We start from the raw sequence: 25,330 nt of genomic DNA on the forward strand, positions 1-25,330 counted from the left end.
TTGATGGTCAACAAACTCACCTGTCGATGGGATTTTTGTCCTACTGCAGAGCACTAAAGTTGTTGTCTCATTGGCAGAAAGGTGTGATATTTTGGCGAAAACACTGTGGCAAAACAATCCCGCCACTTAATATGGCGCACGTCGTCCGCCTTGAACGCGAGTCTCGGGCTCTTTGAGCGGCCCTCATCCACACCAGCGAGCGGAAAGGTGAGCGCTGCGGCCCAAGAAGTCACCACCAACACCATCTCGGCTCCATTGTGTGCGTCCGGAGGCGAGATGAGGTGCGCGAGAGAGAGAAACAGGGGTTGATTTCCTACCTTTTCTTGCGAGACTCCCGAGAACCTGTGCTGAAGGCAGAAAAAAGGCAGGTTCGAGCTTAAGTTCTTTGTTTGATCACACACTTTACTCATGTGTGTGTGTCTGAGCGGCTCAAGTGCTGTTCGTTTTCTTCCCGAAGTTATGAAATACTGAAGGAGTTACGCTGAGGATGGGAATTATATATTGTTACAATTTCAAGGATTTATTGCAAGTTGATTAGTTGAGATGGATTTCTGATGGTTTATCAACATATTTTAATCATCTTTGCGCCAAATAATGCAATATGACCATCTTTATCAGGCGCTACACAGTTTTAGCCTGTGACGCCACTAGAAACGCCGCCATATTGGAATTATGACAGACATGACAGGAGGAATCGAAAGAATTGTTCAATAAAATTCTGTTAGCAAAACATACACCTATTGCGAAGGATTTTCCCGCTAGAAATTACCGGTGAAGAGGCAAGAAAAATCAGTGACTAATTAGCAAGAAATTCTGTTCAATTAAACATAGCGCAATTTTACAGTTTTGAGCATCTCGCCGAGTCGATTCCCTGCCTAATCTCTAAATATTCTGCCTCTTGAGTCGTGACGTCGCGTGCATTGTCATCGATAAAGCATCTCAAGTATTCCATGTGCTCGAAACTCGCATGGCCGGAAAGAGATGGTCAGAGTTACCTCAAGCTACACTGTCAAGCGAATGTTATGTAAACAGCAGTTGCGGACTCGAGACGGAGCCTCCAGAGCTGTCTGGCTTCCCACCAACGCGATCATCCTGAATGCCATCCTGCATTTTGGACTCAGAACACTTTTTTCTCCACCAACATTCTCACGCATAAATTTTACACTCGGCTGCTTCCCCTCGCTTTGCTCTTCTCTCCGGCAAACACACGGCGGCAAACAGAGGAAAAAATGTAGAGAAACAAATGGGAGAAGGGCTGCAACGCGGAAGATTAATGGATAAGCTCGGCACCCTTGCCGCAAAGTCCCCCAAAAGTCTCTCCAGAGACTCCGAATTGCTTGCGAATTTGGCCAAAATGCAATCCCATTGTCTTCCATCAATCCTCATTACGCGCAACGTGCGTGCATCGTGACAAATCACCTGTTCCATTCAATTCATCTCGCCAATGTCACGACCTCTGGCATTAGCCGAGTCTCCGCTCCTCATCTAAATTCTGCCCATTCTGCCCATTTATGGAAGTGCGGAGAGAATTCATGCGCGCCAAAATTCTGGCACTCGTGAATGAACGAAACACTCTCGCTTGGGGAGATTCTTTGGGGATGGGAGAACACATTGATGGTTTCCCGGAATTTCCATCGGCAAAACAGACGACGCATTTCTTCGCTTATTGCGAAATTCTCATACCCTCTGACCTTTTTCTTGGAAATCGATGACTCCTCGAGATTTTCCTCCGGAGGAAAATATTCTCGAGATGTCTTCACATTAGTGAAATACAATTGAAGATGAGAAGCAAATATTTTGGGGCATGAAATACGCACTAAGCCGGAGTGTTTTTGTGCGTATTTGAAGCATTTGAGGGGAGAAGTATCAGAAGCTCCGCCCACTTGATTGCCACGCCCAGAATGGAAGAAAAACACCCAGAATAATAAACACAAGAGTGATAAGATAGTTTAATTAAAAAACCATCGTTCAATTTTTCAAGCAATAATTCCCAATTTATTAATTGTATTACAGAATTTACTCTAGTTCTTTCCCATTCGTTTGTAGATGGTTGAAATTCTTTAAAATTCACAGAAGCTCAACGAACAATATCAATATTTCCTCTCAGTGTTGAGAAGTTTCACGGCTGTTTCACCCTTGCATCGTGCAAAAGCGCGCGCTCAACGCACACAAAAAAGACGTTCAAAGAAGGCAAAAAAGAGAATCACAAGAAACTCCACGATAAGCGCGATTCAAAGTTGCCGGTCAAGAAAGTGACTCATCTTCTGGGGGACGTCTTCTTTTCCTTCTCATCTCAGGTGTGTGCTTCTTCGGTTGGGCAAAAGACGGCATTTTTCTCGTTTTCAGATTTTTATTTCCAACCAAATTCAACAGAAAAAAACAACCTAAGTATCTTAGGACCTAACTTTTCTCTCCCTTCGCACTCTTCATCGCGGCTTCGTCTTCGCAAATATTGAGACACTGAAGATCCCTTAAAATTACACTTGTTCCTTTCCTTCCATACGATATAATAATTCATATATAGTATTTTTTTCCTCTGCCTCCGTCTTTTTCGTCTTCCACTAAATAATTTACCGCTTTTTTCTGCTTCAACATTCTCCTTTTTCACTCTATAATTTACTTGTTTTTTTTTTATTTAATAATAAATATTATTATTCTCCGTGTGTGTTTTTTTTAGCATACTTTGCTGCACTTTTTTTTCCTTAGTCATCGAAGGTAGCTTTTTTCACATCTTCGCTCGTCCGCCCTTTTCTTTTTTCTTGTATACATTTTACAGCGCATCGAGTAATTCTAGTGACGTCTTTCTTATGCTCAGGTGACGAGTTTTCTCTGCACGTTCGCCTCTCTCTCTTTTCCGGCCCACACTCCTCCTCTCTCCGTGCAGTCTTCTCTCCTCTCGGGTTTTTTTTCTTTATAATTTCATTTTCATATTAAAAATATTATGTAAAAGCACTTTACGAAATTATATATTTATATATACTCTTCATTTATACCATCTTCTCATCATTTACTATTTATAGGTTGTTTATAAAGATTTCTTTCCTTCTTTTGTTCAACTCCTCTTTGATAGGTTCTTTCTTGTTCTTACTTTTTGTTGTTGTGTGTGTTGTTGGAAGAAATTTGTCGTGTGACGGATAAAATTTTGCTCTCCAAAAAGGTTTTTCTCTTGTTCCGAATTTGACGAAATGAAAAAAAAAACGTTGAAATGCACTTGTAAATCGTTTTTCTCTGTCGTTAAATAATAAAGCCTATGTACAAATAAATAGTCATTCTTGTGTCCTTTTTTTTTTCTTCGATTTGCCATCAAACACAATTCCCGCCAAAATTGGTATATACGATTTTCCGCTCTCCTTCACTTGTTCTCAGCTTTTCTTCATCTCACTTCCGTGCTCTTCTCTTTGCCTTCTTCTTCTCTCTCTCTCATTGTAAAGTTCGAAACCCAGCGCTTTCTTTAGACTCCCAAACTAAGTCAATCTATTCATCTCTCATGTCCTCATTTTGCATATAAATATTTGTTTTATGTATATTATTTACATATAGATTCTTTATTTATATATATTCATATATTCCTCTTCAGTATCATTTATTTTGTGTATCTTCTTTTGTGGTTTAATCGCTTTTACACTTACATTTCACGTGATTTCTTCAATCGTCACTTTTTTTTCTTTCTTTCTCTCCTCAAATTCTCGCCCTTTTGCCAAGCATTGTGAAAAAAAAGACTCATTTCTGAGCATCTCTTTTCTTGCTCCTAAAATGCATAAATAAAATTCTCTGTCTGCAACTTTTGCAGTTGATTTTCTATAGTTGATCAGTACTGTATTATTTTAAGTATTCATTCATCTCTCTCTCTCTCTCTCTGTCTTCCCAGTTTTCTTCCCCACAAAAGTGTTTGTGTTTTTTTTCTTTATTTTTGGATGCTTCTTTGACTAAATTCTTAAGAGTTGATTTGTGACTTTGCATTTCTAATACAAACAGGTTAAAAATGATTCCATTAACGTCCTTTTCTGCTTCACACCGTTTTTAGTCATTGTTTTTCCTAAAGAATAGTGGTTAAGAAATTGTATTTGTCTCGTGATTTTTTTTCTCTCTATTTTCTGTGGATTAATTTTCATTAATTACAACTCTATCATACAAATTCCTACATCATTTTTTCATACCTTCAAATTCATGCATGCTATTTTCTTTTTTTTTTAACTTTGTGGAAGTTGTGAATATGTTTTCATTTCATTATTTGGCATATTTTTTGTAAATGTTTTTTTTTGTTGTCTCTCTCTCGAAAGAATAAGAAAAAAAAATTCCCTTCCCGCAATTTTCCTCCCAGGCAAAACAATCCAACAGGATATATTTTTATGACGTGTCTTTGAAACATGATAAATCGTTGTCCTTCGCCCTCAATTATCCTCTTTGATATCCTCTTATTGATTGAAATGAAAAAAAAATGTGCAAACAAGGATTTAACTGTTGTTCATCGTCAGTTTTCTTTCTTCTTCACACCATCTCAAAAATACAATTATTATAAAAGAATTTTAGTATTTTAGATGTTTTATCACGAATCCTAATGATTAAATATTACTTTGATCATCCTTCTCTCTTATTAACATGAAATACAATATATATATATATATGTATAAGAGTGTTTTCCTCTCTTTCTCTCTCTCTCTCACTTTCAATAAATCATTTTATTCACCATTCCGACGAAAGAAAAGGGGCTTTCGAAAGTATTACTTTTCCCTTATTTTTTAACTAAAATAGAAGAAAAAAAAATCATCATCGAGTGCCATAAATTACAAATATTTCTTCGTTTACTATTTTTCTTTTTACTCTCATTTCACTTTCATTGTTATATCTATTTTTTTCTTTTCTTCTTCTTTAATATAAGATTGATTTATGGTTAAATTTCTTGCATTTACACATAGAATTAGTTTATATTGATTTCCTCACGGCTTTTATCAACTATATTTTATCAGTCTCAAATAAAAAGAAATGAAAATTAAAATTAGGGAAATTTTCTCTGTTGCGTTCTTTCAACTTTTCTCTTTCCTCCTCAATTTCCTCAAAAAAAAAAGAAAGTCACCAAAGAAACGCCTTCAATCAAAACATAAAATTACACCCAGCAAAGATCCAATTTTTTCGCTATTTCAGGGACGTTTTTTCCGTTTCTTCTATTTGAAAGTAAACTTCAAAAAAATTCCTCTAATCATTTATTTCTGTGTTTTTCTTGGTCCCACCAACACTTCCTCGAAAAAAGCCATTTCTCTCCATTTTCTTTCCACACATTCAAAAATCCGGCAGAAAGTGAAGAATAAATGGGAGATTTGAGTTTTTGAGTCATTTACATTCAAATTTACACCGAAAACATCATAAAAAATCAGTTAATATTTGTGAAATTAATCCAAAGAATTCTGATCGCGAATTTCACATCTTTTCTCCACTTTAGCCGGGAAAAAAGCCGTCAAATCATAAAAGAAAAGAGAATTTTACGAGATATTTTCATCACGATTTTTGCTTCCAATGTTTCAAACAAATAGAAAAATGAGAAAGAAAAAACTTCCATTTATTCAATTCTGCCACAGTAAATTCGTCAAAATCTCCCCCTCCCCCGAAATCATCTCAACTTTTCTTCCTATTCCCATCTCGCATCATTTCTCTTTTTGATTCTCAATTTTTTGAAAATAACTTTTCTTATATTTCTTCTTACACCGCTTTTTTCCCCCCATCTCTCATTTTAAATAATTCATTTTGTTTATTCTTTTTTCTTAGTTTTTATCACAGTTCTCTGCACACATAAAATCCAAACGGGTCTCTTTCATTCACTTCAGAGTGCTTTTTTCTTTGTTTTCCTTCGCAATATTGGGAAAAATTCAACAAAAAAAAAGTGTTTGTCTTTAAGTTTTATAGAATAAACTACAGAAGGAAGGTTGAAAAGTAAAGAGAAGTCCTTTTATTTCTTCAAAATCTTCAAACAGTCAATTTTTTGAAAAATGGCAGTGTGAGAATATTCTAGAATTCCTTCCTTGATGAAATGTTGTCAACAAAAGCAAGTTCTTTTTTTTTGTCCTTTTTGCTTATGTGTGTGTGTGTGTCAAAAGATGTCCACCAACAGAATTGGGAAAGGAAAAAAGTTTCTTCCATCGTCTTGTAAGAAACTCAGGTTTTTATGTATGTGAGAGTTAGGCACTTTTTTTATTTTGCTGCTGCAAATCTCGCTTTAGTTGCTCTTAACTGTTTCATGCTCTTTGAAAAAAATTCTACAAATTAATAAAGTTATATATATCAATTACTCTTCATTATTTCACATTTCTAAGGATTTCTTAAATACATTTTTTTTTCTCTCCCTCTTCAACTTGTATTTAATGCTCGCCAATCATTCGCAATATTCTCTCTCTCTCTCATCAGCACTTCTCACTAACGTTCTTAGGTTGTTTTTTTTTTATTCTTTAATAATTACAATAATATTTAATAGAAAATAGAAAAAGAAAATTTTTCAATAGCATTCTTTTTAAAGGAAAATCATTTCAACACTGCTCTTGATGCTGCAGTTCAAGAAATATTTCTTATATTGTGTGTATTTCTGTGTGTTTTCTTGTCTTTCTAATCGATTTCTTCTTCTTTTTTTTTTAAACTACTCATCATATTTTGGATGTATAGCAATTGTTGTTCAAATTTCACAAAATCATTATTTCCCTTGTGTATTTTCTGTTGTTCTCTTCTTTTTTCTTCTTCTTAGTCTCTCTTCACTATTATATTAATTCACCTCCTCTTAAATATTTATAGCGCTATTACAATAAAATATTGACTTTCGATAGCACAAAAATTATTACAACGTATTTTTATCATCATTCACGTATTTTTTTTTCTTCCTTCATGTATAATAAGAAATGTTTGAATTATTAAAAATGAGTTGTATTACGTTCGATATTATTATAATGTCAAAAAAAAATATGAAAAAAAGAAAACACTTAGCGATATTTTTTTTTTACTAAAATAAAAATAATAAAAACGAAAATAATAAAAATTGATAATAACATTACAATTAATATTCTTTTATAAATATGATTTCTTCTTTTTTTTATATATAATATATAACATGATTTTATACATTATTTTTATCAGATGTATATTTTGTAGTTCTCTCTTATCATCTCCAATCATAATCTTCCTCTCATTTTGTTATTAATTCCTATAATAGTTTTTTTTATTTCCTTAAATTTTGTTCAATGTATCATTTTTTTTTCTTCATTTGTAGAGATATTTCAGTAGATTATATATTACATTTATAGTATTATTACTTGTTTTGCTCTCCTTAATAATTATTTACACATAAAGTAATTTTCCTTCTCTTTCTTTCTCTCTCTCTTTTCTTCACTCAATCAATGGTTTTTTTCCTTCAAATACGTATAAATTTTCCTTTGCATCCTTATACAAGTCTCAGTGTTTTTTCTTTCTTTCTAAACTTCTTCTCCTAAAAAAAGTAATTTCAATTTGAAATAAATTCAATTGCAAAAACGATTGATTGCATTTTAGAAATTTTTGCATTCGTCCAAAAATCACTCTTTTTTCCTATTTCTTTTTCTTGTTGTTTGTAAAATGAACCCAAAATTGAAGAGAAGAAAATTGATCGTTTCTAAAATTTACCCAGATTTTCATTAAAAAAAAAAAACCAAGTCAATATTCTAATAAAAGAAAATATGATAAAACATAGTTTTTTTTGCGTTTGGCTAGCAAAACACAAAACGGTAACCGTGGAAAAAGAATTTCAATAGGTTCAAGAATTACGCAAAAAAAAATGAAGACTTCAATCATATTTACAATTTCCATTAAATAAATACTTCAGTGCCAATCTTTCCTTTTTTTTTTACTTCTGCTAAGAAGAAGAACATCCAGTGGTTGTGGATGAAATTTTGTAAAAATTCCTGTAAGATTTCACATCTCAAACACTCACCCAAGCCGAAAATTTCAGTTAATATTTTTTCCTTCAATTAAAATTAAATTATTATCGCTTGCATACGAGTGAAAAAAGTATTAAATCGCAATTTTGTTCCTATATTCACATCTCAAAATGAGTCACGCGCATATTCAACATTCAGAACTAAATAAGAAAAACGCATTAAATATGGTTTTCTTTTGTTTTAGAAAATATCCTCAACTCTGAAAATTGTCTCTAAATAGTTCTTTTTCTTTTATTTTACCTTTGAACGAATTTATTCAAAAGGGGAAATCACGTAAGAATATATGAATTTCTCTCTTTCTTTTCATCCTAATTTGTTAAATCTAATAAATATATTACTTCATTACACATTCCTTCTTTCTCTCTTTCTCTCCTCTTTCTCTTTCTCTTTCTCTAAATATGACGAAGAGACGACAGACGCACGCATAATTTTTTTGTTCTTTTTCTTTATCATGTTCTATACACACACATTAATAGGTTTTTTTTCATTTAGTTAACATACAATACAACAAATTAATTTTCCCCTTAACACTACGCCTTCTCTCTCTTTCTCTCTCTCTCTCTCGTGTCCTTCTCATTCCTCAGCAAGATCCAAACCTGTACAATTTTCTTGCGCGCGCACTCTTCATCACCTCAAGTCGCGGGTCGCGCACAGCATCGGTCATCACTTGGGGCTGCGCGGACTCGCCGTCGCGGCGGCGGCCTGGAAGTAGTCCTTCATCTGATGCGGACGCTGGCGGCTTCGCCCGGCGCCGCCGGAGTCGCTCTCGCGCCGATGAACGCCAGCCGCTCCGGAGCCGCCGCTTCGTTGATCCTTTCTCCGTTGTTCGCGCACATTTTCGCCTGACGAAAGCAAAAGGAATATCGAATCAGAACATGCAAAAATGGTGATTGAACTCTTGCAAGCCACGCCCATGTGAATGCCACGCCCACTTTTAGTAAACTCCACATTATTCAGAATTTTATTGCATTTGAAGACCAAAAAAAATTGAAGTTTCCCATCTCTTGGCAAAGAGTAAAATTCACTAATCCTGCAAACTCTCATGCAAAGCACAACACTCACTTCTGTCTTTCGCCTCGCCAGCGGCAAATGGTTGCAACGTGGAGATCTTTGCATTAGACGGTGACTGAATCTTCGCGCTCGTCTTCGGGCCGCCGCCGCCGCTCGCGCCGCCTCCCGTTGCGCCCAGGCTGTTCATGTTGGTGGCACTGTTCTCCTTGGTCACCTCCCTGTTCTCCTTGTCCTGCAGCCCCACCGCGTCGCCGCTGGCGGAGTCGCGGCTGTCCTGCTTCTGGTGGCGCTGCTCCCTGTTGTGCTGCGCCACCTGCGCATAGCTCAGGCGCACCGGATCGGCGCCAAAGCTGAAGCCCGCCTGGGCGGACGCGGGCGGTGGCGAGGCGGCCGTGGCGGAGACGCGCGGGAAGCCGCTGCTCAGCAGCGAGCCAGCGACCGCGGACGTGCTTGGCACTGCTGACGTTGACTTAGTGTGTTGCTTGCTCGCCGACGTCATGGTGGAGGCGTTCGCGGTGGTCGGCGTGGCACATTGTGGAGCAGCGGCGCACGATGATTGCTGATTGGTCACAGGAGTCTCACTGCTGCCACCGATATTGTCAATTTGTTGAGTTGTTGCACAAGTCTCCACGCCATTGAGCAGAGACTCGTCAGTCTTTGTTGATTTATCAGCAGTGCACGTTTTTATCACAGGATTATTCTCATTTGTCGTCGTCGTCGTCGTCATCGTTATCGTCGTCACGCTGTGCTGAGGTGTTGATGTTGACACTGACTTGTTGCAACCCCCACCCACCGCGCCACCGTCAGCCACATCCACATTCGCACCCTTGCAACTCTGTGCTTCTGTGGCATTTGTCGCTGACACTTGCAGCTCTACACTAAGCTCATGGTTATTTGTAGAAATATTATTAACATTATTAGTATTACTTTGGCTACCTGAAGTCGTCGTCACTATGTTCGCCACTGTCGTTGATGCAACACCTGCGGAAGAGACGCAAGACGCTCTGTTAGACTTCTCAGTGCTAACATGCAACTTCACATGCACCTTAAGAAAAAATCTTCTTGATGAACTGAAGTATCAAAATCATCCTCATTAATCATCAGGAATGAGCTTAAGTTCTGCTAAACTTAGGGAATTGCTAATCACAGCTTGACATCTCTTCTAATATGCGCGTCTCGACGCCACACTGACCTTGATTGGGAGACGGATTGTGTTGTGATGGCGGCGGAGAGGCGGAACTGGATCTTGTGCTGGTGCTCATGTCTTTGCTGGCATCCACCTTGACTTTGGCCTTTGCAGTTCCCTTCACCACATCCGCCAAGCGATCGCCCCAGGCGTTCCCCGCCGGCGCCACGTCCCCGCCCGGCTCGCTGCCGCCACTCGCCAGGACACTCTGCCCAGTTGTGGCACTCTGAGCCGCAGCGAGTCCACGATCGGCTGCGCGCGACGCCGCCGCGCCTCCCTGACTCGGCAAGTGCGACTGGTGATGCTGCTGGTGCGAGAAGTGCGCAGACGTGAGACCACCGGCGTCCGAGCCAGGCAGAGGCGGAAAGGCGGACGCTTCCAGGTCGAATTGCGCCTGAGTCCGCTGCGATTGCTGTGCAGCCGAGACACTGCCGGCACTCTGGCCGGAAGCGCCAGCAATGGCGCCCGAGTCGCGCAGCACGAGTGACGCCGACGGATTGGGACTGGCTGGCGACTGCTTGTGCTGTCCGCCCGCGGATCCCCCTCCATTCGACGAGCCGGAACTCACACCACCGCCACTCCGATAGGCGCCACCGACGGAACCACCGTCTTCGTCCTTCCGCCTTCGACGATAGCGCTGCGGCCAGTGCTCCTTGCTGCCCGACAGGACGCCCTTGTGTTGCTGCCCGAGGGCCTCATCGCCAGCGATATCGTGCAGCGACTGCTGCTGCGACGCCACCTACAAAGGGACAGAAGAACGCGTCAGTCTGGGAGTCTCTGGGAACGGTGCTCAACGCTCTTCTCACCTGCTGGTGATGGTGGTGATGTTGGGGCAGCGGCGGCAGCAGAGTGGACACAATCGGGATGCCCGTCGCGCCGCCGGCGCTCACGGCGGCCGCCTTGTAGGTCGCCAACGCGATGGGCTCGCCCTCCTCGCGCGGCGCCACGTGCGCCGCGGCCACCTGGATGTGGTGCGGCTGCGCCACCTGGTGGTGGTGCGCCTGGTGATAGTGACTCGGCTGGTGATGCTGGGCACTGTGGTGGTGCTGATAGTGGTGCTGGCCAGCGCTCACGGCAACGGCAGCGATCGGATGTGGCACATTTGGCGAAGACATGAGCGTTCTCTCGTCGCCCACACTCGTGACGACGGACTTGAGGTAGGTGGCCGTGCCGGACTTGGCCGGCTGGTGGTACATCTCCCCGCCGGCGCTGGATTGCACTTTCACGGCCGCCACGGGCTGCGCCGCCTTGCTGGGCAGCGACAGGGCGGCCACCGGCTGCGCGGCGGCGGCGGCGCCCACGAGGGGATGGTACATCTGGTGACTCGCGGAGCTGTTCCGGTGGTTGGGCACTTGGTGTTGCTGCTGCTCCTGCGACCTGTGGTCGCTGTTGGAGGAGCGCTTGTTGCGCACATTGCTGCGGTGGCTGGTGTAGCGCGGCGTCTGGCTCTTGGTCGTCGTGGCGAAGGACACCTGCGGCGTCAGGCCGTTGGCCGAGAACACATTGCCCAGCTCATAGTTGACGAAGTTCTGGCCCGGCGGCGGCGGTCCGTGAGGCCATGGTTGCATTATGCCCGAAAAAAACTGTTGCTGGAATGGCTGCAAAAGACAACAAAAGCACACACGCGAGAGTCAATCTCAGCGAAAACTCGAGCTTCTTCTACCAAATATCAACACGATTAAGATCTCTTCACACTTGCGCACAAAGTGTGTTGTTTACTTCATCAGCGCATTTCAAGAAAAAAAAAAATGTCAGAAACGATGATCAGGCAAATTCTTCTTCTCCTGCCCAAAAAGTGAATGTCTAATCTAAAAATTTCTCTCTGATACTCACAAACATAACTTGACCAGTGTATGGAACTGTCCCTTGAGGAATTGAAGCACCATTTGAGTAGACAAATCGCTGTTGTGTTGTGTAAGCTGTCGCCGGATCGTAAACGCCCGGCGGCGGTGTAGTCCGATACCCATTCTTGATCGGCATCTGCACAGGAGTCATGGGCATTCTGTGTGACATTGGTTTGGCCTTAATCCGGGCCATTATTGGTTTACCCTGCAAGAAACACAAGCGCACACATTTTCACCATCAGCAATCATTATCAATCTCAATCACGCCTTACCTGAAATTCCTTGACTTCCTCCCTTAAATACTTATAGGCTTGCTGTGCATCCTCATCCGACTCAAATGTAATGTACCAGGAATTATTGTGAGCAAATTCGCACGAGATGAATTTAGGGCAATTTTCGCCGTTGAACAAATTCTGCAGCGCACAAAGAGAGAAAGAAATAGATATCATTATTAGTGTTGGCAAGACAATCTCGCAGGCCTTTATCACAACTTAGAGAATATTGATAAGAAAAGCGTCTCTTACCTTGACATCTTCAACAGGTGTATGATCGGAAATTTCCCTCAAAATAACAATGCATCGCTTGTGATTTGGACGCACTTTCAAACCTTCATCGTCCACTTGAACATTTGGTGACTCTCTCAGCACTTCTGTGATCAATTTGATGTCTTTTGTCAGCTTTTTCACCTGATTGAAATTCGCCACCGTCCATATTGGAACGTACTGATCATTATCCATCTGTGTGATTAGATACGTGTCATTTGCAAGGTTTTCTCTGCAAAAAGAGAAGAAAAAAAACACACACACGAGACAATTAGTAACAACACCTCATTCCAGTCGTTCTACTTCTAATCTCCTCCTTCATTCCTCCGCATCGCGACTCGCATTGCAACAAAAGGGAAAGGCTTCGGGAAAATAAAGTTATTTTATTTTAGACCAAAGTTATTTTGTATCAATTTTGCAATTCAATCTTGTTTTCATTATAGAGAAGATAATAAAGATTTTAATACAAATGTATTGGAGAAAAAGAGAAATATAAATATAAGAAAGACAAAATCATGACTTCAGAAAGTAAGATTAGAGTTTGTTTGAATTAATTTTTGCGTCTTGAATTTTAAGATTTTCCTTCTGAGTATTTTCTTGGAACCCACACCACCAACAAAAAAACCACCCCCAAAACACCAACCAAAACCTATAAAAATTGAAATCTTCAGCTTCTAAATTGCTTTTTTGTTAATTCTTATTTAACCTTCTAACAAATTCACATCAATAGAGGTCCGCTTTCCCCTATTTCTCCCACTTTCAGTGACTTTCAGGAGTGAAAAAATGCGATAAACCCAAGTCTTCAGCTCATTATTCCGCACATGGAGAAATAAGCAGTGAAATAACTGAAATAAATAACCAAGAATAGGAAGAATCTGACAGGCGCAACTTGTGGGACATAATCTAGTTGGGTTTTCGCTTATCAACAACCACCAAAAACAGAACAAACAACACCAAAATTTCCACAAGTCTGATATTACATTGAGAAATAATTTGTAATGAATTTTTAAACACCCAAAATTATCATGCGAAAAGAAAAATGCAGGAAAAATCATTTACAACTTTTTCCACTTGTGTGCTTGAAAATAACCTCATAAATATGTTCAAGGAGAAAAATTATATTATTATTATTATGAATATTGGGAATCCCCAGTAAACCAATTGAAGTGAAAAACACACTTGGGCAATTCAAACACATTTTTCAGCGCCAGAGAAAGAGAGAGATAAAAGCAAACGAACAGTGGGAATATTTGTCGCCTGCAGCAGGAAATGATGGAAGTGTAGAAGTGAAAAGAAAAAGATCATCAGTGATAGTGTGGAAAATTCCACCAAACTCAAAATAAGATGACAAATTCACCAAAACAACCTCAAGAAATTGGGAAATTTTTCACACACTGGCGAAGAGTGATTGATGAAAATTATGTGGTTGATGTTGCATTATAAATTCACAAAAGAGGAAGAAGGAATGCTGTAAATGTATTTCTAATGGGATTTTATCAGAAAAACCTCCTCAATTACAAAAGTTTTTTTCTGTTTTTTTTTTCATAATACATTCCCAACTTATTCACTCGATGTCTATTTTTAAATAAATTATATCCACCGCATACTTTTTTTTTCTTTTTGCACACTTCCAACACAATTAGAATTAGTGTTGAGATGGAATATTTTCAAGGTTTGCAATACTATTGATTTTGCATTTGGAATTATTTGAATCATTAATCCATTCACAAATAAATACCAAATGCGTTTCAGTGCAAAATGTATTAAAAGTTCTCCTTGAATTTGGCAATTTTCATCATTTGACCTTTCATTGTGCCTTTCATCATCAAAACTCTCACTCTCTTTCTCACATTTCACTCCTCGTGTGGTCATTTCCACAGAAATGTCCTTTGTTGTCTTCTACCCATCAAAAGGACCACAATTATCAAGTTAATTAATTCACAGCGACTCTCGTGAAATTTGCAACTCACTCCGCCTGATTGAGCACCAACAATCTTTGCACATTGTCACCATAGCCCTGTTCATTTGCGACAAAACACACGATGTGATGCCTCTTTTCAGTGTGGAATACAATGATATTCTCTTTCTGGCCGAATGCCAGTAAAATTTCTACACTGCACGGATTACAATTACACACTCTGCTGGTGTGGCCTCAAATGATCAAGAAAATGACCAAAAAGACTCACAATTTGCTGAGAAAAACTCAAAATTTTCACCCTTTTACAGAGACAAACCTTTTCTTTTCCATCTTTTCCTCTCCTAAATTGCATCACGCGGCGGTGTGTGCATTCACAAGGCCCAAATTATTGGACATCACCGTCATTTCACCACATTGTCAAAGGCAGAAGAGTGCCAGACAGAGAGACACACCTAATCTTATTATGTGAAGAAAGTTATAAAAATAATGCTTTGAATTCCAACATGAAAAGAGGACAAAATTTGCATGCACTCAAGAGAATATTTTATAGGATACAAAATCCAATAGACGTTGAAAGAGAGAAAAAGGACAACGTGCACCTATCCAAAGGAGAATTTTGCCACTTCCTGCACTTATATTTCACTCTATAATTTAACGAAAGAACAAACAACTTTTCTACAGCACGAGAATAACGAACACCACAAGAATTATTCAGCAGCGTCATATTATATTGATCAATATTCATCAAATGTGCCTGTTTTTCCACCCATTTCTCATATTTGACAACATCAAGTGTGTGAAAAACCATTTCATCATCTCAGCAATAAACTAATGATTCAATTAAAATTCGACTCTAGCATGAATTTCATGCCATTTTCTGGGTTAACACATCAACCATAATCTCCCGAGATGATATTTATGCTTGCTCTTCTCTCACTCTGAACATTCACAATTTCATATCATTTCAAATGGATAAATGCACAACACCTGAAATTGCACCAAATCCACTTTAACTAGCTCAACAGTCGAAAAAGAAAAAGGCCAAAATAATCACTTCAGCCTAATTTATCTGACTGCGCTCGTTGAGAAAAATTCCAACTTGGAAGAAACTTGAATGGAAAAAGTATGCGATAAGGCGGTGATAAGTATTGTTTGATCATGCGAGATTGAAAACTGTCGCTTGCTTGACTTCAGAGCCTTGAAATATTGTAAATCAGCAATGATTTATTAGCCCCTTTAGAGGGAATTTGTAGGCAATTTTTCATACAAATCTTCTTGTTTCTCGCTTTCGTTGAGACAGAATATGTTTTAAGAAAAGATAATTCTAAATAAATTGATAAAACAAACGTTTTCTAAGCCACTCCCCCTCGTAAGCCCCGCCCAACCAAGGAAATCCATTCATTGAAAACTACTAATAATTCATTCAATTTGTAATCGTTTCGAAATAGCAAGGAGAAAATTCATTTCTTCAATGTATTTTGGCCCTAAGATTCTATAAATTCCAAGAGCACATCGCTATTAGTGCTGAAAATGCTCTTTTTGCAATCATCATCTCTAATGCAGCCAGAGATTTGGAATTGCAGCATGAAACGAAGGCTTCCTTTCTCCAGAATTGATACAAAAGGCGATAAATTGCTGAATGCCCCAGAGTTTTGTCCAAAATGCCGAAGAAGACTTGAGGCAGCGATGGATGCTGCCTTTTGGCCACGAGGCAGAAAATCAGCAGAGAATGAGGGTGAAAAAAGGGACGAATCATTGTTCCGTGCGCGTGACTTACCTCGAGAAATAGTAGTCCAGCTGCGACGAGAGCATCTGCTTCAGTTGTTCCAGCGGCATCGTGCCGCCGTCGCTCGTTGTGGCCGTGGCGCTCGTTGTATTGGCGGCGCTCGAGTAGCTCGCCGCGGCGCCGTCCACGGCGTAGTAGTAGTCTGTGGCGGCGGCGGCGGGCTGTTCAGTCAATGTGGCAATGGGCACGACACCATTCATGTTGGCATAGTCGGGAGCCGAGACGGCGGCCGGCATCACGGACACCGGCGTGACGATGGGCGCCGGCGGGGGCTGATCCATGCCGCCGCTCACCATCATGGCTGTGGCAGCCGTTGACTCAGGCATACTGGAAAACACTGCGCCAGTGGACATCTTTCCCGTCGCTCCATTCATATAACCGAATCCTGCGAACAGAGCAAATGCAACACAACACTTGAGTCAGTCGATAGTCACTTCTTGGAAACCCACATATATGTATATATTGTTTGATAATGGGATTTGACTTAAAAATATAATCAGCAATCTCCTCCACGCCAAGAGATAACAACACAGAGAGAGAGTGTCACTCTCGCATGTTTGCTTCAGATGGACATTTTAATGGCAATTGTATTTGCCACACATTTGCCTATTATGACATCATGTAATTATTTTATCACGCATTCTCCACACTCTGCGTGCGATTGTGTCCAGAAGGGGGGCAACACAACACAGCACAACACAAGCAGAAAGACATTCCTCAACCATTGACTCACAGCATTTTCCCAAACTGACCCACAATACATCATTCGAAAGTGCCCAGCGACAGGAGGACACACCAGAGGCACTCCTTATCACCAGTCCAAACACCCCAAAGTTCACCCAAGACAAAAATAGACGCACGCATTCTTCAAATTATTCCTCCATTCCTTGGACTCCGTCGTCTCACCAATTTTTCCCACTCCAAGAGTCCAATTGACGAGCCCCAATAGAGCCAACTGTGCAACATCACCAGATGCACAGTGCGAAACTATGGAAAATTATTAAATGAGAGTTGTATAAAATCTCAATTAGTAAACTTCTGAGGTCTCTCCGCATTAATTGCCACTTAAAGTCATTTGCAATCACGAATCTTACATTTTCATTCACACAAAATAGCATACATAAGCGAATTCTACTCTCTCATTCTTCTACCGGAAATGTGTGTCTGTAGAAAATATTATATATATATATTCCTTATTTATCTCAACATTTTCAATTACATGAGCGTATCTTTTTAGCAAATCAGCAGCAAATCAACAAGACTGATTTAATAATATGATTTTCCATCAATGCGATTGCGAATTCCACAACTGATAACAACACTCTCTTTGTTCCTCCTTCACATTGTGTCTTCCACTCACAATAATACTTTTTCTTACAAACATTTTCGACAAAAGTATCAAAAATGAACAATTTTTAGTGACAAACACACCACACAAAGGTTATCTCACTAGAGCGGAACGAGGAGACGATGGTGTGTGCTTAAAGAAATTGAACGAAATTGCGCTGCTTTTCTCCCATTTTGTCCACACTTTTTTTTGGCCATAGCTTAAAAATGCCTCTAATAAGTTCCTGTATTTTACTCTTATCAACATCATAAGAGACATGTTTCCTCACATGTCATTTGCGGTTTGTCTTTCAACGCAATTGTAATGGAAAAAAACAGAAAGTGATTAGGATGAATTCTCATTCATATCAATTCAATTGCATTTTCAGTTACGAAGGCTAAGTATAGTGACATGTTAGGACTCTGTAAGATATTCCGATCAACCGGATTACTCTCCAGAATGGTTTTCGTAAGGCATATAGACACAGATTCTCAATTAAGCCTTGCTTAGTGTACAAATTCCTGTTTTACTACTTAAATCACTGGAGAAAACGAGAAGATCTGAATGAAACTATTATTATTATTATTGTAAATTCAGGTTTTTCAGTTACCAAGATTTCTATTCACTCCAACTTGCAATACGGAAAAGAAAAAAAAACTGATGCGGATTTGTGTGGATTACCAAAGAGATTTTTCAATTTATGCATTTGTAATACAACAAATGAGTGATTTTATTATGGAAAAGGTACACCATTTATTGCAATTAATGCATCACTTGATAGGAAATTGCATCATTTCATTGCACAAACTGTCTCAGTGTGAACAAATAATTCGGTCACGTCACACGAGAAAACTTCAGGCATCTTCCATCCATTTTGTCTGCAGTCGCAATTTTTTAAGCAATTCCTCTTCAACAAGTCATACAAGGAGAAATGTCAATTCACTAGTCAAAGGCGCGCACATAGCAGATGAATCATAAAATGTACGAATACAGAAACTCCAACAATTGCACACACAAATCTCAAGTGGGAGCGACAGAATTATTATTATATATTGTAAAAATGATTGGAAATATTGAATGAGAGGAATTTTTGCAATAGAAAATTCCCTTTTATCAACCACACTTCGTCATTTTCTTCTTCTCCTTCTCAAAGCACTCCACATTGTTATTAAGCACGCACCAAGTTGAGAGAAAAAGGCCAGTGAATCAATATGGAATTTCATTGATAAGGACTTTCGCTAATTCTCCAATACTTCTTTTCCCCTCTGTATGTCACATACTTTTCTCGGTCACACGATTGCATAGCGCTCTGTTTTCCCACAAAAGAACCTCCACTCTCCGTACACTCTTCAGTGGTCGCTTCAATCCTGGCATTGCCGCACTTTAGAATTCCTTAAATACCTCTCTCTCTCTCGCTCTCGCTCCTTTGCACTATCTCCTCATCTCAGCAATTCCTCAAGTCTCTTTATCTGCGAAACACTGTCTCGAAAATGCCACCCACAATTAATTTTATATATAGAGAAGGAGAGAAAAGAGTTTCATTACTTTATAGCCGGTGAGTTTTATTTGAGCTTCTATGCCACTGTGTATGTGTCTTAATCAAAATCCGTTTCATCACTCTTTTAGAGAGCATTTTCCACACACACACAATAAAACCACAAATGTACGCCAAACCCATACAGCAAGATTACATTCGTTGACTTTTTATTTATCTAATTTTAAAATACACTTTCGTGATTAATTTTTTTCTCTCTCTCTTCTCCTCCTTCACTTCTTTTCATACACCACATTACTTCTTTTTTTTCTTCTTCTCCTCACATCACAATTCTCCTCTCTCTGTCTGTCTATCTCTGTTGCTCACTTTTATGTAATAGCCACAGCCTCAGCTAATATAATTTACTGATGTTATATGTGCAAAATATTCAATTAAATTTTGTATGAATCACACTCCTCAAGTGATCAGTGCGAACTGACTAGCACAGGGAAAGTACAAATTTTCAGTTCAGATTAGGCAAAAACGGCCCCAAAACACATGTGAAGAGACAGAGAGAGAGAGAGAGAGAGAGAAACGTGTTCAAAAGAAGAAGAAGAAAAAAAAAGATCATCCAATAGCACAGAATTGATTATAAAATCGATTTTCATCCATTCATCTCTTCAACTCGCGCCTCATTTGCTTCTCTTTTTCCATTCTCTCTTTCCAACTCTTCAATCTCAAATTGCCACATCTCTCGCGCGTCCAACATTAACCGATTGACCAATATTTTTTACTTCTCCTCCATCACACTTCTCACCAGAAAAATGCACACACGAACAGGAGGGAGAGAAAAAAACCATCACAGAAAGGTCATCATCTTGCATGGTAATTCTGACCCAAGCGCGCTTTAATACACCACTTCACACAGTTCAGAGTCTTTTGGGAGAAATACTAATTAAACTGTTGCAAAGACTGAATAAGCTCGACTCGTCGTTATTACCCAATTTCAGAGGTGAAATAAAAAATTAACTCCCTTTCCTTCCCCGCGCGCGCACACAAACATCAAGTTTCGAAGCCAAAAAAAAAAACCAAGGAAAAGCCTCAATTGATTTTCCCTTCTATTTTCTCCTTCCTCTTCTTCATATCACATAAAATTTTTATACATTTTCATATAAAAAAAAAGACCCGTGCAACTAATTGTGGATAAAAGAGAACAAGACAGCAAGAAAGGCAGCACACAAATGTGTATTTTTACGTTAATATAAATGGACGATAGTGTATTTAAGAAGACGATGAGCGGAGAACGAAAAAAGGTGGAGAAGAATGCGAGAGAGATTCGTGCTAGTGTGTTCCCCGCGACTAGGAAAATATCACAATAAAACACGCACACACTTCAATTGGTCAAGCACAATAAAACCTACTTCTTCTAATCTTTCATTAATATCTTCTAATACTAACTTTCCTACATATTCTTTTCTTCAGTCTCTAAATGCCTCTCGATCTACCGCAGAAAATGTCTCTCTCTCTCTTCCGCTGCGGAAGTGCAAAGAAAAGTCAGGCCGAAAATAAGATAATTCTACGGAAACGTCAGCAATCAATAGCGCCAAGCCAAAAAGCCACGTGCTCGACACATTTTTCAGGCGTCTTCTTACGAAATTTCTCCACTGCGACACCAAAGTTTCTCTCATTTACCTAAAAGACGTTTTACGACTGTTTATCACCTTCCTCAGGGACAGTCTGTCTGACCGCATGTAATATTAGATGTCCTAAAGTCAAGCTTAGTGTGTCTTTTGCGATTGCCTGAGGTCGTGAAACTGACAAAACTGCATTCAATTCCATTTGATTGAAACATCATGAAGAGCTTAAATGGAGAAATGCAGCAGATTTAGAGCTACTTTTATAGTCTAGCAAAGATATTCTGAAATCTATTTTCAGGAATTGAACCAAACTTAAGGTTTGAAATACCAAAGTCTAGTCATTCAGAACTAATTAATAACTTAGGTCTAATGGACAAATGCTTTTACTAATCCTGATTAGGAAAACTTTCGTAAATCACTGGCGTTAATAAAAATTTAGGCTTCTTCCAAAGATTTATTTTTATCACACAAAATCTGATTCAAAGGTGTTTTTTTCAATAGTTTTTTTTTCTTCAGATTGATGCTTTTTATTTGATTTTTTTTAATCTTGAAATTTTTCTGTTTTTCCTTATTCTGATTTCATAATTTCATAAAGTTTGTTGCGAATTATGCTTTACAAACGTCTTCTTGAATTTTCTCCATTCTCTCTTTCAAAAAGTTTGAGAATCACAAGCGAAGAACTCAATGAGAATATCCCAATATTTATATGAATATTGCATAAGGAGTCAAAGAACTGTGTGGATAAATTATTAAGAATCTACAGTATAACTTGTGAATTCATGTGCTTTCTCCCCTTGATCCAAAAATAGATGGAAACAAATGAATATTAGATATTCACTCTACAACAGGAAATTTGGCATTTTTCCCTTATCACAAAACTTATTTCAGCGCAATCCAACCACAGGAATTCTCCTGCAGCAAATCCATCGACTTAGCAGCTTAACTACATATTCTGAGACTCTCCTCGAGTGTGTATTTTCCAATGAGAAGACTTCTCTAGTCATTAATTCGAATGAAATGTGGAAAAAGGGAATTATATTTCATATTATTTAATATCACTTGAGTGCGCTTCTCATCTGTATTTGTCTAAATACATTTTTAACCTCTATCTCTCTCTCTCTCTCTCGCTCTTTGCTCTCTTGCATTCTGTATCGAGAGGAGACTGAAAGGCCTGTGCCATTCGCCCTCTCGCTCGCACATGTGCGGCCAACAGTGGCCGTTGATGTGTGAAAAAGATGAAAATACACCCATGGTGGCAGAGCAGTAGCAAGCAAAAGTATTTACTGGTGCAAAAAATGTACCGTATGTCGAACGAACTCATCTATTTTTAATGACTAAATATCGCGAATTAGACGAAACGGTCAAAGTGGCAGTAAAATGCTCATTGGACGCCACGAGAGGGAGTGAGATGGTGAGATGTATTGTGCCAAGTGGTGTGAGAATAGCAGAAAATTTGTATTATCACCATGAGGGCGCATCGATGTAGGGAAAAGGAGAATGGAAATGTCATTGTTGGTCTACGTATAAATTTTCTTTTCCCTGTCACACAAGTCCGCATTGAGAGATCATCAAAGTATTGCAATTGAAATGCAATGGCACAAATTAATACAATTCAATTCTCTCTCTTTCTCTCTCTTATGTGCACATGAGAGTGAATGATTTTTATACAAATTCATAATAATAAACCATTATGGTTAATTGGCAATTTAGAGAGGAATATAATGAAATGATAAAAGAAAGAACCATATATATATATTTGTGTACTGTACATAAGACTAGAGAGTGTCGAAAGAAGAAGAATATTGACATACCAGCAGCAGTTGAATTCATGCCCCGCAAAAGAACGAAACAAAATTAAAATAAAATAATAATTTTGTAATGTTGATCTCTGTCGTTCTCCCTCTCGCTCTCTCGCTCTCTCTCTCTCTCCTTCTCCTGGTGTGTGTGATGGAACCAATGTTGATTGTATTTCACGTTGAGTTGAGAAAAGAAGAAGAGAACCCAAAAGGAGTGGCGCTGCGTTACATGTGTACAATTTTTCTACAGTTTTTCTCACTCTTCTCACTTCTCTTGTAACAGGAAACAAATAATAAAAAAAAATTCTTCACACCTTCCTAATTGTACCACTTTTCAGCGCGCAATATCTTACAAAATTTGATATATTTCCCTCTTGCTTTTGTCTCTGCCACTGCATTGGCATCTCTCCACACTTTATACCTTGTGCACTTATTGCTAAGGTAATCCCACAATCATATTCGGGGTATCACAAGTGTCCAGAAATGAATCGCTTTTTCTCACCGCTCAAAACAAATGCCTCGCGCGCACTCCAGTTCAACTGTCACTCGGTTTATTGCCCTGATTTTCCACTGTTTCACACTGGCTTAATCCAAAGAGACTTCCAATGGTTCCTTTGCACACACACACACGCACTCACGTCACTTCTTCTCGTCCCTGTCAGTCGGCTAAAAGATCCCTTCGTCACAATCACGTCACAGGAAGGTCCTCACAACGTCGTGCGGCACTCAAATGCTCTGTTTTTTTGGAAAAAAATCAAGAAAAATCCATGTACAACTCGCTCGGCACACACACACACGCGCAGCATGCCAAATTTCGACATGGGCGCCCCCTCTGTCGCTGAACGTGGTCTTCGTGGTGAGTCGCCACACATCGGTCTCGTGTGTGCTAATTGCTGCAATGTGGAGTACTGACTGTGTGGTCAGTCGGTTGGCCCGCTGGGGAGGGGCGAAGGATCTCATGTGTCAGTCCCCTCTCTCCCACCCTCCCGCCGCCCAAAAGCCGCTGTCACACGCACCCTCCGGGGCGCCCCAAACCCGCCACGATGTGCCAAGAGATTCTCCGCAAAGTCAAAATGTCTCTAAGCGGAGTGGCAAGTCATATAACATGAACAAAAATGTCCCTCTCTCTCGCACGCTCTCGTCAAATGTGTCGCCTCTTTCTCGAAAAAGCCCACCTCCAGAGGTCGATTTCCCGGATTTCCTCGACAGCCCCCCAGCAGCGCCCACCGTCTCACCAACGGCCGCCCTCAGGGGCCCCCACGTCGCCCCAACGCGCCCTCATGGGGGGCGGAAAAAGGCAGAAATTATGGTGTGCTCGGTGTGTGTGTCCGCGAGCAAGAAATTTTGCTGGATGAGTGCAGACTTTTTTTCCACGTTCAATTAAACACACTTCTCAATCACTATTGCGTCCAATTCGATTGTCACTCGATTGCGCACATGTTCACGAATGTTTTTCCATAGCTTTCAGCTGCTAATTCTATTGCGCTTACCGATGATAATCGCCTAAAAACTTAACACAAATTTCAATTTGACTCACTGAATTTCAAAAATGGCCGACTACATCAATTGGCACCAAATCCACCCAAAACATGGCCGACATCGGGTTTTTTCGATGTTCTCCTCACTCGCGCGTGGCGCCATCTGCGGCAATGGCGGCGCGCGGATTTGGGCGACATTGCCGTTTGGGTGGGAAGTTTTGAATTGATAGCACACTCAACGACTGCTTCTGGGCTACTCACCAGCGGATTCGAAATTCTGGGGCGCTGATGGGTCCATTGGCGGGCACTCGGGCAGGGCGTAGACATATCCATCGTAGGGTGGCGCCAAGTTGGGGTTGATTTTGTCGTAATCCGCGTGACCTTCCTGACTGACGCCCTCGTATCCAATATATTGAGGGGTGACCTGCAAAGGGAGAGTGATAAACACTGACTGGCATTTCCCAATTTGCACCCTGAATTGCATCAGAAATTGAGGGTGGGTGAGCTTTGCCCAGCCCTGACGCCCAAGTGCATAAGAGAGGTGGCTGGGGTGGGCCTAATGTGCGGGAGAGAGCGAGATGAGAGACTTTATTGATCCAACATGGCGTGAATGCTTATCGCTGTCCGCTGGAGCAACAATTTGGCGTTGGAGCTGCTTTTCTCGGCCGATTTCCGGCCGCGTGCCCCAATGACACGCCCCGGGGTGCGTGGCGGGGGGCTCGTGGGGTGTCTGTGGACCACTTTCCGGCCACAGCGCGGAGCTGCGGTGCTGGGATGCAGTGGTGCAACATATGGTATGTCGCGAGGACACTCACCTTCTGTATGATGAGGCATCTGGAGTTGTAGGCCGTGCACACGTACGTACCGTTGGCGTCCAGGCACGCCGTGAGCGAGTCCTGCGGGTGCCTGGGGACGCCCACGAGGGCGGTGGCGGGAGCCAGGAGCGCCCCCGCGGGCGCGACCACGGGCACTGGGGCGGCCGTTTGGGCTGTCGCAGTCGCGCGAGAGTTCCTAAATGGCATTCCCTGCTGGGCCGCACAGACGCCCCAATATCATTGCCGACCTGTTGCTGAGCACTGCTTCAGTCCGCACTTCACGTGCTCCCGGTGGGGCCACGGAGGAGCACTGATTTGAGCAATGTGTTCATGAGACGGTCCACAGTACACTGACTTCCGTTACTTTCCACAGGCTGCATCTCGCGCGGGCGGGCGCTTCCACCCCGCTGTGCGACTTCCCACTCCACGCTCACCATGAGGGACACACAAAATCCATTTCTCCACTCTCACTCACACTGGCACTCGCCCACTGGCTCCTTGCGGCCAGGATTGCCATCTGCCAGGCCGACGGCGTGCAGGGATCGGCGGCAGACGCCCGGATTCGAC

General features: G+C 40.8%; 1 protein-coding gene across 3 annotated transcripts; it reads right to left on the reverse strand.

Annotated features, from left to right (window-relative positions):
- Positions 1–2,330: 2,330 nt before the first annotated feature.
- Positions 2,331–24,065, reverse strand: LOC132256740 (la-related protein Larp4B). 3 transcript variants are annotated; one of them, XM_059753265.1, is made up of 11 exons: positions 23,961–24,065; positions 22,486–23,205; positions 16,228–16,621; positions 12,515–12,764; positions 12,263–12,403; positions 11,980–12,195; positions 10,953–11,744; positions 10,153–10,885; positions 9,897–9,941; positions 9,012–9,833; positions 2,331–8,791 (listed from the first exon to the last, which is right to left on the reverse strand). In XM_059753265.1, exons 2-11 carry the CDS (start codon positions 22,502–22,504, stop codon positions 8,613–8,615), a joined length of 3,591 nt encoding a protein of 1,196 aa, XP_059609248.1. In that variant the 5' UTR covers positions 22,505–23,205; positions 23,961–24,065; the 3' UTR covers positions 2,331–8,612. The 3 variants fall into 3 exon arrangements, with proteins under 3 accessions (XP_059609248.1, XP_059609246.1, XP_059609247.1); XM_059753263.1 differs by having other exon boundaries at positions 9,012–9,941; XM_059753264.1 differs by having other exon boundaries at positions 9,012–9,941; positions 23,861–23,967.
- Positions 24,066–25,330: the final 1,265 nt, after the last annotated feature.

Source organism: Phlebotomus argentipes, unplaced genomic scaffold (genome assembly GCF_947086385.1).
Source record: "Phlebotomus argentipes unplaced genomic scaffold, Phlebotomus argentipes genome assembly contig_17, whole genome shotgun sequence".
Classification (NCBI taxonomy): Eukaryota; Metazoa; Arthropoda; class Insecta; order Diptera; family Psychodidae; genus Phlebotomus; species Phlebotomus argentipes.

What these genes read in the sequence shown, in the direction of transcription:
- LOC132256740 (XM_059753263.1), bottom strand. An exon ending in ACACTGGTCAAGTTATGTTT is followed by an intron (nt 11,745 to 11,979) that starts GTGAGTATCAGA and finishes TGTCTTTTGCAG; the next exon opens with CCATTCCAGCAACAGTTTTT. An exon ending in CAATCCGTCTCCCAATCAAG is followed by an intron (nt 9,942 to 10,152) that starts GTCAGTGTGGCG and finishes TCTCTTCCGCAG; the next exon opens with GTGTTGCATCAACGACAGTG.